Source organism: Copadichromis virginalis, linkage group LG7, assembly GCF_057382275.1.
Source record: "Copadichromis virginalis isolate Kocher_CV1m ecotype Utaka linkage group LG7, C_Virginalis_male_GT1.1, whole genome shotgun sequence".
Classification (NCBI taxonomy): domain Eukaryota; kingdom Metazoa; phylum Chordata; class Actinopteri; order Cichliformes; family Cichlidae; genus Copadichromis; species Copadichromis virginalis.
Window position 1 is genome coordinate 43,532,533 of NC_140624.1, and position 15,965 is coordinate 43,548,497.

General features: G+C 40.5%; 2 protein-coding genes across 4 annotated transcripts; both read left to right on the top strand.

Annotated features, from left to right (window-relative positions):
• Positions 1 to 1,881: 1,881 nt before the first annotated feature.
• LOC146705726 (plasminogen receptor (KT)-like) lies at positions 1,882 to 7,318 on the top strand. Its single transcript, XM_085463519.1, has 4 exons — positions 1,882 to 5,019; positions 5,705 to 5,835; positions 5,952 to 6,061; positions 6,955 to 7,318. The coding sequence occupies exons 1-4, from the start codon at positions 4,900 to 4,902 to the stop codon at positions 7,080 to 7,082; spliced, it is 489 nt and encodes a 162-aa protein (XP_085319645.1). The 5' UTR covers positions 1,882 to 4,899; the 3' UTR covers positions 7,083 to 7,318.
• A 76-nt stretch (positions 7,319 to 7,394) lies between these two features.
• On the top strand, positions 7,395 to 15,724 carry LOC146705727 (sterile alpha motif domain-containing protein 3-like). 3 transcript variants are annotated; one of them, XM_085463517.1, is made up of 6 exons: positions 7,395 to 11,088; positions 11,176 to 11,337; positions 11,819 to 11,906; positions 11,997 to 12,161; positions 12,450 to 12,656; positions 12,890 to 15,724. In XM_085463517.1, coding segments are annotated over exons 2-6 (606 nt in total). In that variant the 5' UTR covers positions 7,395 to 11,088; positions 11,176 to 11,335; the 3' UTR covers positions 13,034 to 15,724. The 3 variants fall into 3 exon arrangements, with proteins under 3 accessions (XP_085319643.1, XP_085319642.1, XP_085319641.1); XM_085463516.1 differs by lacking the exon at positions 11,176 to 11,337 and having other exon boundaries at positions 7,395 to 10,390; positions 10,893 to 11,088; XM_085463515.1 differs by lacking the exon at positions 11,176 to 11,337.
• Positions 15,725 to 15,965: the final 241 nt, after the last annotated feature.

Consider the following 15,965-nt stretch of genomic DNA (forward strand, 5'->3'; position numbering starts at 1 on the left):
CCTCAGATACTTATTAAATTACACAAAGCTCATGTAGAAACAAACAAACGAACAAAATATGTTCTCCTTAATTTCTGTCAACCACACGTTTCCAGCTATCATGGTTGCTAGGCAACCTGGGCAGCGCGACGGAGGCTAGACCGTCCCATTTCACAAGCCTCGCACTTCCGGCCTTAGCGGTCTTTGAGTACACGGCCCTTGAGGACCATTGAGGCTGCGTACTTTAAGGCTGCAGACCCTGAATTGGGATACAGCCATAAAACCATGAAAAAATATTGCCGTAATATGAAGCGATAGACTTTTTCATATCGTCATCCATATGTGTCGTTATATCGAACAGCCCTATTTTGAACTCTCCTCGTCCTTTGAGTGCGCAGTCGCCTTTGTTATATAGCAAGGTATTTAAAATGAATAAATAAATATCCCGTTCATTTCAATGCGCATGATCTGAGCATGCGCAGAATGACACGGAGCTATTCTTTGATCTTCTCAAAGGGGAGACTGTGACGTGACGGTCGACCGCACGTCACAGTCTCCCGTGACGGTTGACGTCACCATCTCTGCCACATGAGTCTATAAATAGAGGTGCTTCAACACAGTTTACCTTTAGGACGGTCGCACGTAGAAAACAGTTTTCATTAATCTTGCGCGTGTAGTTAGCAAATATATCTGTAAACATGTCAAACTCCGTTTGGGGCGTGATTTGCACTGTGGGCACTTATGCTCACAAAATTATGAGAAAAACGTTGGGATTTGATGACCAACGTTCACCCACTGCTGACCAAACTGTATGCGAGGCACCTGAAGTTCGCTGTGGTAACCAAATTTTACACGCCGAACATGAGGTACCATTGCCAGATCATCATATACCTGAACCCCGCTTCAGCAGCTCCAGAGGACAGCATAATCAGAATAGCGGTTTAAACCAAGTGTGTGAAATTCTTCACCCTGAACATATACAGCAGCAGCCCTCTGTGATTCAAAGACATCAGCTATGGGAAAATTCAAATCGAGATGCATCAGACCCTGCTGAATCCACGATCCCAGACCTAAGACGTAGTCCCTTGGAAGGGAGAGAAGAACACAATGGGATTCTTCATAGAGGGGTTTCCATCATCAGGAGAGGAACTGGATTTTTAGGACAATCCATTACCACAGTGTCTAACATGTGCAAGTTAGCAATTGTGGCTATTCATCACATGTTCTGGAAAATGGTCGAAGAGGTCAGACATTATGTGGCACACCTGATGTCACATGCTGTAGGATGTACTTGCGTTTGCCTTTGCATTTTATTGTTCTTGGTCAACAAAATTCGAGCTATATTAATTTATTTACTTTCATTTTTAGCACAATACCTTTAATTTTCCTCTATGGAAATGGAAAAGGTGAAGACAAACCTAATGTCAGTGCCAACTTTATTTGGCTCTAACTGGACTATGACGATTTTAATAGGGAAATAACTAATAATTGGGGTATAATGGGGTTAATTAGGCTCTTACCATCTCAGTCATGCAAACAACAGTTGAGAACCCAACAGTTGAGTCACGGCAGAAGGCTGCTCCTTCCTGAGCCTGGCTCTGCTGGAGGTTTCTTCCCAACGGGGAGTTTTTCCTCCCCACAGTTGCCAAGTGCTTGCTCATAGGGGATCATCAGATTGCTGGCCTTGTCTCTAATACTGTAGGGACCACCCTACAGTTGTCTCTAATACTGTAGGGACCACCCTACAGTTGTCTCCAATACTGTAGGGACCACCCTACAGTTGTCTCTAATACTGTAGGGACCACCCTACAGCATTAGAGACAGGCCAGCAATCTGATGATCCCCCATGAGCAAGCACTTGGCAACTGTGGGGAGGAAAAACTCCCCGTTGGGAAGAAACCTCCAGCAGAACCAGGCTCAGGAAGGAGCAGCCTTCTGCCGTGACTGGCTGGGTTTTCAACTGTTGTTTGCATGACTGTATTTGCGTTTGCCTTTGCATTTTATTGTTCTTGGTCAACAAAATTCAAGCTATATTAATTTATTTACTTTCATTTTTAGCACAATACCTTTAATTTTCCTCTATGGAAATGGAAAAGGTGAAGACAACCTAATGTCAGTGCCAACTTTATTTGGCTCTAACTGGACTATGACGATTTTAATAGGGAAATAACTAATAATTGGGGTATAATGGGGTTAATTAGGCTCTTACCATCTCAGTCATGCAAACAACAGTTGAGAACCCAGCCAGTCATGGCAGAAGGCTGCTCCTTCCTGAGCCTGGTTCTGCTGGAGGTTTCTTCCCAACGGGGAGTTTTTCCTCCCCACAGTTGCCAAGTGCTTGCTCATAGGGGATCATCAGATTGCTGGCCTGTCTCTAATACTGTAGGGACTACCTTACAGTATTAGAGACAGGCAGCTGTTGTTTGCATTCAAAGCCACATAAATAAATTTGAATTCTCAATGAAATGAATGGATTTGATTTGATTCCTTTACCTTCACAGAATCCTTTTACTTCAGTTTTGTCTTCTGCTTCTTGGTAGCAATAATTAAGCTTCTTGCCCCATTCATCCCTATGCTCTCCTGTTTTCTCCTAACTGGCATGTCTGACCCGTGGGAGTGCAGACACCACACAGAGAAAGCCTCAGACTTTAAAGCTGGAAACATTTTCAGTGACGTCACAGAACAACGCACCTGCAGTCCACACAGTAGGTGACGTATCATTTAGTTAATCTTATGATTGCCGATCAGGTATGCTTTTAGACTTGTGCTATGTTTGAAATGATAAATGTTACAAGGTCAACAGTAGTAACATTGCTAGCTCCAGTTTTTTTTTAAATGAAAGTGACAGATGTTAATGTGTGAAAAGCTTTAACCTTCCCATTGTGATGAATTGACCTGATTTCAAGTTTTAAAATGTAAAAAGAAAATTGTTAAAAGGACCTTTCTTATACAAAATTTCTGCTTGGATTAAAAAGTGTAACCAGCATATAAAATGAAAATGGTTTGACCTGGCAGCCAAAGTGGAGGCTGAAAGGGTCTAAAACTACATCTGTCTTTGCAACTGTGAGAGATATTTCCCCAACACACACACACACACACACACACACACACACACACACACACACACACACACACACACACACACACACACACACACACACACACACACACACACACACACACACACCGTATTCTATTGACCTGACGTGTAAAGTGCAAGAACGCAGGTGTTGTGAACTGTCCTGTTCCTGTGGGCAGTAATGGAGTTGATAATAAGATATCAGCAAAGTTTACTGGAAGTTTTTGGGTTCTGACACTTCTGGATGGCTAAACAAACTGACTCAGGGATATCCTTGCTGTACCACAGAAACAACACAACAGGAGGGTTAAAAACTGAGACCACAGTGAAATTAAGCATTCTTTGGTCAACACTGCCACCTACTGGACTCTACATTAAGGCCTAAGATTTTCAACTTTGGTTTAAATCATCTAGCCACGCAATGTGAGGAAAAGTTCACTCCAAACACAGTGAGGTTCATTCAAAGGAACTTTTATGTAGATGATGGACTTGTACGTGTTATATCAGAAGCTGAAGCAATAAAACTAGTGAAAGAGGCAAGAGAATTGTGTAGCAAGGGTAAACTAAGATTAGACAAAGTTCATATCAAACTGTGAAAATCTGATAAAGTCACTGTCGGGAGAAGAGAGTGCTGAAAGTATTAAGGACTTAGATCTATTGATGGAAAGACCACTTGGTGTTCAGTGGTGCATTTCTTCTGATGAGTTTTAGTTCAGAGTAACTGTAAAAGAGCGCCCAATGACAAGAAGAGGAATTCTGTGCACAATAGCATCAGTGTACGACCCACTGGGATTTGTGGCACCCTTCATCCTAAGAGGAAAACAAATCCTGCAACAGTTATGCCAAGAGAAAGTAGAATGGAACGAGCCACTCTCAGATCAACACTGTCACTGTGGGAATCCTAGATCTTCAAAACTTGTCAAAGGTGAAAGTTCAAAGACGTGTCTTACCTGCAAACACAGGCAGTGTGAACTACACCATTTTTCAGACGCTGGTGTGACAGGCTACGGAAAATGTAGTTATTTAAGAACAGAACAGAACAAAGAAATCAAGGACTTGACTCGAGGGAAGGACATTCAACTGAAGGATAAGACACACAAGCTCTACAGCCTAAGTCCATTTGTTGATGAGCAGGGAGTACTTAGGGTGGGAGGACAAGAGCAACTCTACACCCATATATCAAACATCCTGCCATTATCCCCAAATCAAGTCATGTTGTGTTTACTTATTAAACAGTACCACGAAAAGGTGCAGCATCAAGGAAGAGGAATAACTGTCACTGAGCTGCGCTCCAATAGAGTATGCATTACAGGATGCAGCGATTCAGTTGCTTCTCACATCTACAATTGATATAGACATAGATATGATTGTTTATATAATGGTAATTATATTTTATGTAAAAAAGGATGGGGAGAGGAAGGAAGGGAAGGGGAAAAAGAGGGGAGGGAAAGGGAAAAGGGGAAAAAAGGAAAAAAAACTGTCAATGTAAATGAGATATATACTTTGTTGCTTGATTTGAATAAAGAAAAGAAAAGAAAAATCCTGAATTGGTGTAAAAGTAAAAAAACAACAACACTTTCCCCTCTTTTTCTCTGGTAAAACCTTTTGGTGGGCTGCAAATACTTCCTCTGTGTAGACAGTAGTCGTGTTGTTATTCGCTAACTTAACGGGAAAGCTTAAAATGAGTTGAGGCTTAAAGCTAAAGCTGAAGTGAAGAGACACTGAAGGACTGAAGAGGTCACTACATGCTGAAACAAATCCAGTTTGAAGCAGGTGGCTTTTCTAAGCCCGACTCTGGAATTTTGTTTGCTGTTGTGATGAGAGCAGAGCAGCATGTTTGAATGACTGCGTGTTTAATTCACAGAAACGCCAACGCAGCCATGGGTGTCCTGCTGTCCAAATCCATGGATGACAATTTAAAAAAGCAACAAGAATTCATGCTAACGAATGCACGGCTGCAGGTGAGTGAAAGTGCACCCACTCGCACATCACCTCTGACCTCTGCTGTGACATCTTTCACCATCTAGTGAAAGATGGGGAACACTCATGATTCATTTGGCATCAGCACAAAAATGAGAGGGAGATGGGCAGAATATTGAAGGAGCAGAACACTGTCAATTACAGAAGTCATTCCTGTAATTTCCATTGAACCTAAAGAGTGTACAGCCAAGAGTCGATGTCAGGAGTACGAAACACCCAGATTGTGGAGATGAAAAGTTTGTCACTTCCTCCTTCCCTAGAGCGTAGTGTTTGTAGTTGGCATGTTTACAGCAGTGGATTCCAGGGTTTAGTTTCATGACTTAAAAAAAATTCCAAAGAAACTTCTCAAGCATACATAGAAGTTCAGTCTGTGCTCCCAACTAATCACATCTCTGTTCACGTAATGTACACTTCCTACAAGTTTTTAGGGGCTTTTTTTTAAAAAGTACTAAGCCTTTGGTGCTTATGGAGATCTCTTTAAACTGTCTGTACTCTCATAAAACAATTAACTGATGAATCAGATGATTATTACAGCTCTGATCAACAGTAATTGACTGAAATTGATTATAACTGAAAATGAAATCTTACCAAGCAGGGAAAATTTTATTTCATCATTTCTTCTTAATTTATTTTTGTGTGTCTGTGTGCGCGCGTGCATGTGCCCAGATGGAGCGCCAGATTCTGATGCAGAACCAGATGAGAGAGCGGCAGATGGCGATGCAGATCGCCTGGTCCAGAGAGTTTCTGAAATACTTTGGCAGTTTCTTTGCGGTGGCCACAGTGGGACTAACTGCAGGGTGAGATTCTAACACCTCACAAAGATCTGACACAAACACACACAGACTCATCTCTGTGTTGTGCTTTTATCTTTGCAGTTAAATATTGTCTTCTGTTTATCATCATTTTTCTTTAGAGCTATTAAAAGAAAGAACCCAGGCATGCTGGCTCCCATCATACCTCTCAGTTTCATATTTGCCTACCAGATGGACAGCGCCTATGGAACGCTTATTAATCATATGAGAGGTAAAGCTACACACTTACAGGCATCATCATCTTAAGGAAACCTGTTTAACATTTAAAAAGAGGGTGCACAGACGGGTAAATAAATCCTTATCAAGCATTATATAGTGATTCTTTGCTTTGGTTTTAGAGGATTATTTTACTTTGAACAGCAGAACACAGACTCACTATATCCAGAAAACACAGGCTCTAATATACAGTTAGGTCCATATATATATTTAAATACGTGAATAGTGTCTGTTTACCAAAACAATTTCCACTTTCCGCTATGATGGGCATCTATATAATGTGTAGACGCCCAGCTTTCATATGAGAAAATCCACATTCAAATCGGATGAAGGTTTTGGAGTTCCGGCCCCTTAACGTGTGCCCCCCGCCTTTTAAAGGGACAAAAAGTAATTGGACATTTGACTGAAAGGCTATTTCATGGGCAGGTGTGGGCACTTCCTTTGTTATGTCATTATCAATTAAGCAGATAGAAGCCCTGGAGTTGATTTGAGGTGTGGCGCTTGCATTAGCACGATTCAAATGAATACATTTTATTTTATTTGTCCAGTTACTTTTGATGTCCTGAAATGATGGGATTGCATTTTAGTTCTCACATTTTTGTGCAATCTTTTTGTTCAACCCACTGAATTAAGGCTGACAGTCGGCAGTTCAACTGGATCTGAGTTAATTATATTTAAAGTTGTTATATTTAAAATTAATTGTGGTAATGAACAGAACCAAAATGCTAAAAAAGAAAAAGTCTCTGTCCAAATGGACCTTACTGTTTACCAAATAATGCATCTAAATGTTTAACAAATATTGTGTTTAGTTATTCATTAATGACATTTTTAAAAAAGATTGCAGTCACTAATTATACCCATTAAATGTGTTTTTCATGATGTCTTTAGGGGAAGCTGAGAATATCATGGAGACTGAAAATGACCGTCTACAGTTACCTCAAGGGACTCCAACCTTTGAGAGCATAGAGAAGGCCCGCCGTGCTAAAAGCAGCCTCAGCGCCTTCTTGGAGAAATAATGTAATTAGTTATTGTCTAACAGCGTGGTTCCAGAGAGGAGCTGCAGCCACTGTACATTTCGTTTTCAACAAACCACAAAGACGGGGAAGTGGCTCACAAAGAAACCTCAGGTTTAGCTGTCCAAAACATACCCACTCCCTAAACGATACACAACTATACTTTATGTAGCATTAAGGTAAAAGCGGCCTCAGCTCCTTCTTGGAGAAATAATGTAATAATTTATAGAACAAACGTCCTCTATCATGGAAAATTTTAAGGCTCTGCTATTTCTCTCTGTCAGGTTGACCTTATTGAACGAAAGGCTCCTGACTCTTTGGGCTTAAATTGTTAGAAGTTAATGTGTAAAGTTATGTCCTCTTTCATATTTTCCACAGCCATTCAGTGGACTGGAGTGGAGCATATTTCACAGTTTGAGTGTGAGAGGATTCCCCAACAGAGAAACAGTGAAACTAGCAGAGCCAGAGCTCAGCAAAGGCCAGAAATATTAAAGATCCTACTTTGTGCATCCTCAAAACACGCTGGCACTCCATCTTCTTGTGAGCCCTTGAGGGTCGGCCTCTGTTTCCTCCCAAAGTTGTGGGGGCCTGCTGCATCCTCCACATAATATCTGTGTGGCAACACTTGATGTCTACCAAGAAGAAGGAGAGGAGGCGGCACAAGCAGGACAAGCCGAAACAGTTGAAGGCACAGGTGCAGACGGGGAGCTTTCAGGAACCTGTGTCTGAGCCAAACTTGCTGCACAAGTGTCTCCTGAACAGCTACCTGCACGATGTAGTGCTGCAACTGAGACCCGCCGTTTGTCTTTTCTGGTCGGCGAGTGGAGAATCACACAGGCTGGTCTGCAAAGAGAGCTTTAGGATGCTTCCTCCCACTGTCCACTGCATCGTCCATCCACAGGGTTTGCAGGGCTGGCTCAACCCATGGCTGCCACACCACTATGCAAGCATGCAACAATCATGTTTTACAGTCCTGTGGTCTCAGCCTCAGATGCTTATTAAATCACACAAAGCTCATGTAGAAACAAACAAACGAACAAAATATGTTCTCCTTAATTTCTGTCAACCACACGTTTCCAGCTATCATGGTTGCTAGGCAACCTGGGCAGCGCGACGGAGGCTAGACCGTCCCATTTCACAAGCCTCGCACTTCCGGCCTTAGCGGTCTTTGAGTACACGGCCCTTGAGGACCATTGAGGCTGCGTACTTTAAGGCTGCAGACCCTGAATTGGGATACAGCCATAAAAACCATGAAAAAATATTGCCGTAATATGAAGCGATAGACTTTTTCATATCGTCATCCATATGTGTCGTTATATCGAACAGCCCTATTTTGAACTCTCCTCGTCCTTTGAGTGCGCAGTCGCCTTTGTTATATAGCAAGGTATTTAAAATGAATAAATAAATATCCCGTTCATTTCAATACACATGATCTGAGCATGCGCGGAATGACACGGAGCTATTCTTTGATCCTTTGATCTTCTCAAAGGGGAGACTGTGACGTGACGGTCGACCGCACGTCACAGTCTCCCGTGACGGTTGACGTCACCATCTCTGCCACATGAGTCTATAAATAGAGGTGCTTTAACACAGTTTACCTTTAGGACGGCCGCACGTAGAAAACAGTTTTCATTAATCTTGCGCTTGTAGTTAGCAAATATAAACAAATCACGTCTTTCAATCGTACAATACTGCAAGAATTAAGGAAAGCAATAGAGAACTCGTCATCTGTAAACATGTCAAACTCTGTTTGGGGCGCGATTTGCACTGTGGGCACTTATGCTCACAAAATTATGAGAAAAACGTTGGGATTTGATGACCAACGTTCACCCACTGCTGACCAAACTGTATGCGAGGCACCTGAAGTTCGCTGTGGTAACCAAATTTTACATGCGAAACATGAGGTACCATTGCCAGATCAGCATATACCTGAACCCCGCTTCAGCAGCTGCAGAGGACAGCATAATCAGAATAGCGGTTTAAACCAAGTGTGTGAAATTCTTCACCCTGAACATATACAGCAGCAGCCTTCTGTGATTCAAAGACATCAGCTATGGGAAAATTCAAATCGAGATGCAGCAGACCCTGCTGAATCCAGGATCTCAGACCTAAGACCTAGTCAAAGAGTCTCAGAACACCATGATGAAATTGTGAACAGAGACAGGCCTCCTTTGGAAGGGAGAGAAGAACATAATGGGATTCTTCATAGAGGGGTTTCTATCATCAGGAGAGGAACTGGATTTTTAGGACAATCCATTACCACAGTGTCTAACATGTGCAAGTCAGCAATTGTGGCTATTTGTCCCAATAGAGGTACGAGAGAAGAATATTTTTGTACCTATAGGTAAATTTTTTTTAAAATGTTCCCTTAAAAGTACAATACTGGTCTTTAAAAGTCCAGAAATGCCCCTTTAAAGGTTCAATTTGAAATAAAGTACAAATCTGTACCATTTTGACCTGTACTGCAGTGACAGGGGCAGAATGTGGTAATGGGTCAGCATGGGAAAATCTGGATGGGCCTGGTTAATTGTAAAATTCATATGAGATGTGAGTGTGCTCATAAAAGCTACATGTTATAATCAAATCTGTTGGTCCTCTCCTCTGTACGTAAATTATCCTATGATGCAAAGAATATCTGTAACCTACCTTTGTGTAAGTTATGTTAAATTATATTAAAAAACACACACACACAATGACATGCAGGCACAACCAAATGATGTTAAAAAAAACTGGTCCATTTCCATTTTATTAAGTTCCAGTTATAATTTTTTAATGTTTTAAATCTTTCAAAAACGTGAAATCATTTTACTGTTATGTTTGGCCATTTACTTTTGTGCTTTTACTACATCCTAGAATTGTTCATTAATTGTGAGGTTTTTATGGAATTTGCAACATCAAGTTAAACCGAGGTTCTTTGGAAGTTAAAATGTCAAGCAGATTTTTATGTTACGGTGACTACATTTTGTAAGTTACAAATATAGTTCGCCAAGACAGCATAACGGTTTCTAAACAACTGCGCATTAATACCACAATGTTGTATTTTCATGTGTCAAGTTCGCAACGCGCATTAATCCCAAAGGCCGAAAAGGCAGCAGCGATGAGTGCTCCGCCTCCGCGCTGACTAGCGTTGACGCAGAAAATGACTCTCAGGGGGTTATCCACGGAGGAGCTCCTTAAAAGGTTGATGGAAGAAGGCATTGACGTGTCAGACGACGAGGCGCAAAGATTTACAGTAGAGTTAGCAAAAGTCCGAAGAGCTAGATTTAACATGGGCGAAAGCTAGCAGTTAGCGAAGTTTTAAACAAAGAAAGGTACAAATGTGGACTATTTAGACTGTTGGTGGAATGTTCAACGTCTGTCTGCCCGCCGTATTCGAGTGTTTTATCAATAAATAGTGACGAACCCTGTACAACAATGTAAAAAAATCAATAATTTCTCAAAACATGCTAGTATGTAAATATAGCTATTAACAAAATCGTTTTCTAAGCAAAATTTATAGCATCTAACTTGTTTCCCGCTCAAAGGGATTTTAAACAATGGAAGGCACACATTTGTACCATTCCACCTACTTAGTGGGATTTTCGAATATGAGAGCTGTAAGCTCTGCGCAGGGACACTTACTTACATTTTTATATTACCAGTTAATTTATATTAACAATTAATCAAGAGAATTAATTGTAACTTCCTTTTGGGGAATATAGACAGATTCACAATGATAGCTTATTATTATTATTATTATTGACCATAATGTCACTTTAAAACTAAATTTGAAAATGGTTTTATTTTTATTTCATACTGTACTTTATATTTCAGATAACGATGTAGATGGATTGACGGTAGACTGTGGACTCACTGAGACCATGGTTGCATATCTTTTTGACAAGTCTTTCAAAAAGCAGCTGAAGTTCAGAGACTTCACAAACCGCTACAAGGAAGTCATCATCACTTTACAACCGGTCGACCCATTTGAAGGTACAGTTGAAGGTCCAGTGTCCCAAGCAAACCAGAGGTAAGTTGCGATAAATGTCTAAATTTGCATATGCATTTAAGTGCTTGCAAAATGGCTAGTTAATGCTGTTTTCCTACTGTATTGCAGTTCTATACCTTCTTGCCGTAGACTGCCTGCAGTTATTTCCATTCCAAAATTCCCACAAGATGTCCAGAGTCGCTTGGATCTCAAAGAACCAGTCTAGAAAGAACAGAAGTACTGAAACAAAATAATTGGGACTCTTTATGAAATGCTGTCATAGTACACAATGTAAGGGTTCCTTTCTGAATAATTACATTAATTTCTTAATATTAATATTGCTGTTGTAAGAGAGGCAGAGAACAAATGCTTAGCCCATCTGCCTCCCAATCTGGAGACCAGCGTTCGAGTCTGGCGTGACACACGGTTCCAATGAACTGGCAATAGTGGTAAAACCATACATCCTGTGTCTCCAGACCTTGTCTGGACTATGATATCCAAAGTGTTCATTTTCGAATTTGCTCAAGAGTAAATTAATAATTCAGGACTGCAGTCAATTAATTAATGAAGTTTGGGAGAGGTGTGGCTGTTTGTCCACGCCCATTTTTAAAAAATTAAAATCAACTTTAGCTACATTGATTTGACATTGGTCTACAACATACTATTTACGGTAATAACAATATGATTAGAAGAATTGAAGAACAGAAAAGCCCCCAGGAAAGGATAAGAGTAATCAGTGTACTGTCGGTTGTTTTTCTTATGTTTGAAACAGGTACCCAACCCACTCAGACTACATCCAGGTCATCAAAGCCCTGATTGTGAAGTATCCTTTCTTAAGAGATGTACACGGAAATGGTTATGTGAGTACCTCTCCTTTTTTGTTTCTTTTATAGATTATATTAATATAAAGTAAGCATAATTAACTACTTATATACATTTGAAACAACTAGGACACCTGGCACAGCCAACTCAAGAGAAAGTTCAAAGCAGAACGGGCTCCCCTAATCAGCAACGAAGAAGTGAACCGGGTTAAAGAAAAGTTTGTATGCACGCAGAAACATCGGACCACAGAGGAATCGAGCAGCTCCTGTCTGAAGAGACTGAAGCCCTCTCTCGTAAGTCCTCACACCCTCAGCCTCTAAGAGCTAAGGTAACATATAGTCTTATTATGTTCACTGTAAAGCTAAAAGTAAACATTAATTGAAAGAAACATGTTAACAGATAACATTAACATAGAAAAAGGAACTTCACAGTTGATTTAACAAAAGTCAGCTCAACTTGCAATTCCTATTCAACATTTTTGCATTTTTTTCAAAGCATTTGGTGTACAAATTACCGCATTTCGAGTAACATTAACTTATCAGATTTTACTTATGATAATACTGATATCTGCTTTGACAAAGGATTCGTGCTTTGTGGGGGAAGATGCAGCCTCCGTTGATGCTCATATCAAGGTGCTAAATGATCAGCACAAGAAGCTACATCCTGACACAGCACTGGTGAAAGACCGCATGACAAAAAACTTTGCATGGAGACGTCGAGAGGTAGCTGAAGGAATGTGTACTGTGGACCTATTAAAGAGAGATCCATTCCTGGGGACATCTGCAGGGGTAAGAATTGTTAAGATGATTGGGGAAACAGCTAATGATTTTTTTGTCTCTAAATCTGATTATTATTTTCTGTACTAACTGATTAATCAATCTGTTCATTATCTTTAGAATTTTTGTTCAAGGGTTAAAGCACTTTGCATTTATCTCCAGTCTGTGTCTTTAAACATGTCAAAAGTTTAAATCCTCAATGTAAAATGTCATTCTTTTGTCTATTCTGCTCTTTTCATTTCCAGTTGTGTGATGAGGTTGATTTAATGCATCCCTGCCAAGACAACATCTGTCGCCGCTTTAGCGAAAACTTCACTGCTGTTCTTCAAAATGTTCTTGCAATAATCATGTTTTACAGTCCTGTGGTCTCAGCCTCAGATACTTATTAAATCACACAAAGCTCATGTAGAAACAAACAAACGAACAAAATATGTTCTCCTTAATTTCTGTCAACCACACGTTTCCAGCTATCATGGTTGCTAGGCAACCTGGGCAGCGCAACGGAGGCTAGACCGTCCCATTTCACAAGCCTCGCACTTCCGGCCTTAGCGGTCTTTGAGTACACGGCCCTTGAGGACCATTGAGGCTGCGTACTTTAAGGCTGCAGACCCTGAATTGGGATACAGCCATAAAAACCATGAAAAAAATATTGCCGTAATATGAAGCGATAGACTTTTTCATATCGTCATCCATATGTGTCGTTATATCGAACAGCCCTATTTTGAACTCTCCTCGTCCTTTGAGTGCGCAGTCGCCTTTGTTATATAGCAAGGTATCTAGAATGAATAAATAAATATCCCGTTCATTTCAATGCGCATGATCTGAGCATGCGCGGAATGACACGGAGCTATTCTTTGATCCTTTGATCTTCTCAAAGGGGAGACTGTGACGTGACGGTCGACCGCACGTCACAGTCTCCCGTGACGGTTGACGTCACCATCTCTGCCACATGAGTCTATAAATAGAGGTGCTTTAACACAGTTTACCTTTAGGACGGCCGCACGTAGAAAACAGTTTTCATTAATCTTGCGCGTGTAGTTAGCAAATATAAACAAATCACGTCTTTCAATCGTACAATACTGCAAGAATTAAGGAAAGCAATAGAGAACTCGTCATCTGTAAACATGTCAAACTCCGTTTGGGGCGCGATTTGCACTGTGGGCACTTATGCTCACAAAATTATGAGAAAAACGTTGGGATTTGATGACCAGCGTTCACCCACTGCTGACCAAACTGTATGCGAGGCACCTGAAGTTCGCTGTGGTAACCAAATTTTACACGCGGAACATGAGGTACCTTTGCCAGATCAGCATATACCTGAACCCCGCTTCAGCAGCTGCAGAGGACAGCATAATCAGAATAGCGGTTTAAACCAAGTGTGTGAAATTCTTCACCCTGAACATATACAGCAGCAGCCTTCTGTGATTCAAAGACATCAGCTATGGGAAAATTCAAATCGAGATGCAGCAGACCCTGCTGAATCCAGGATCTCAGACCTAAGACCTAGTCAAAGAGTCTCAGAACACCATGATGAAATTGTGAACAGAGACAGGCCTCCTTTGGAAGGGAGAGAAGAACATAATGGGATTCTTCATAGAGGGGTTTCTATCATCAGGAGAGGAACTGGATTTTTAGGACAATCCATTACCACAGTGTCTAACATGTGCAAGTTAGCAATTGTGGCTATTCATCACATGTTCTGGAAAATGGTCGAAGAGGTCAGACATTATGTGGCACACCTGATGTCACATGCTGTAGGATGTACTTGCGTTTGCCTTTGCATTTTATTGTTCTTGGTCAACAAAATTCGAGCTATATTAATTTATTTACTTTCATTTTTAGCACAATACCTTTAATTTTCCTCTATGGAAATGGAAAAGGTGAAGACAAACCTAATGTCAGTGCCAACTTTATTTGGCTCTAACTGGACTATGACGATTTTAATAGGGAAATAACTAATAATTGGGGTATAATGGGGTTAATTAGGCTCTTACCATCTCAGTCATGCAAACAACAGTTGAGAACCCAGCCAGTCACGGCAGAAGGCTGCTCCTTCCTGAGCCTGGTTCTGCTGGAGGTTTCTTCCCAACGGGGAGTTTTCATCAGATTGCTGGCCTTGTCTCTAATACTGTAGGGACTACCTTACAGTATTAGAGACAGGCAGCTGTTGTTTGCATTCAAAGCCACATAAATAAACTTTTTTTTTCATTTAACAAGTATATTTGAGGGACCCTCAGCATGTTCAGCATTTTTTCAGCTGTCCATTTTGCTTTTCCAATTTTTCTGTTTAACTTATTACTATTGTGCTAAATCATACTATTTCTGCTATTTCATAAGATTTGTGCTTAATATAGTATTTCTGCTTTTTATAGGATTTGTGCTTAATATAGTATTTCTGGTAAATGTAGTATTTATGCTTAATCATACTATTTCTATATATTTCTGCCAGGTCCCCAGCCAGCCAATCATATCTGAGGTCTTCCGTTTCCTCTTTCGTCATATCTCAGTGACGGTTGTACAAAGAGCAATGAAAATCGCAGTCAAAGTACACCAAAGCTGATTCAGCCAGTACAAAAATTAAGCTTCTAGTCCACCTAGTTTTTGAGTTACACAACATTTTGTAACTCCAAAAAACGGCGTTTTTCGCCTCTCACCGCGATCTAATTCTGACTCCTCATCACCCTGTTTTTCAAAGCGGCTCTTCACTTTCCCAGTGGCGCAGTTGGTAATGACACAGGTCTGCAAGCCAAAGATCGTGGGTTCGATTCCACCTTGGTCAACATGTTTTTTTCCCTACAAATTAATACACTGTCACAGACCAGTAATTCATATTCATCATTTATTACAATTCTGCAAACTTTTATGATTTTACCAGCTTTTCTAATATGGACCTCACATTCTTGTTAACACTCCATGGCACAAATACTCTTCCCTTTAGGCTCTGTGTATGTGTGTGTGTGTATCAATATTTCTCCCATTTTAAAGTATTACTCCTCCATAATTGTATTTCTGTTAAATCAAAGTACTTTTACTACATCTTAGTACTTCTGCTCAATCATAGTATTTCTGCTAAATCATAGTATTTTTGCGCCAAATCATAACATTTGTGTTATGTTAAAGTATTACTACTAATTGGAGGAATTTCTGTCATGTTACATGTTACAGTATTAGAGACAGGCAGCTGTTGTTTGCATTCAAAGCCACATAAATAAACTTGAATTCTCAATGAAATGAATGGATTTCATTTGATTCCTTTAACTTCACAGAATCCTTTTACTTCAGTTTTGTCTTCTGCTTCTTGGTAGCAATAATTAAGCTTCT

Coding starts and splice junctions, on each gene's coding strand:
- LOC146705726 (XM_085463519.1), top strand. CDS start 4,900: ATGACTGCGTGTTTAATTCACAGAAACGCCAACGCAGCCATGGGTGTC. Junction 5,020..5,704: donor TAACGAATGCACGGCTGCAG/GTGAGTGAAAGT, acceptor GCATGTGCCCAG/ATGGAGCGCCAGATTCTGAT. Junction 6,062..6,954: donor GCTTATTAATCATATGAGAG/GTAAAGCTACAC, acceptor TGATGTCTTTAG/GGGAAGCTGAGAATATCATG.
- LOC146705727 (XM_085463515.1), top strand. CDS start 10,853: ATGGTTTTATTTTTATTTCATACTGTACTTTATATTTCAGATAACGAT. Junction 12,162..12,449: donor AGAGACTGAAGCCCTCTCTC/GTAAGTCCTCAC, acceptor GCTTTGACAAAG/GATTCGTGCTTTGTGGGGGA. Junction 12,657..12,889: donor TCCTGGGGACATCTGCAGGG/GTAAGAATTGTT, acceptor TTTCATTTCCAG/TTGTGTGATGAGGTTGATTT.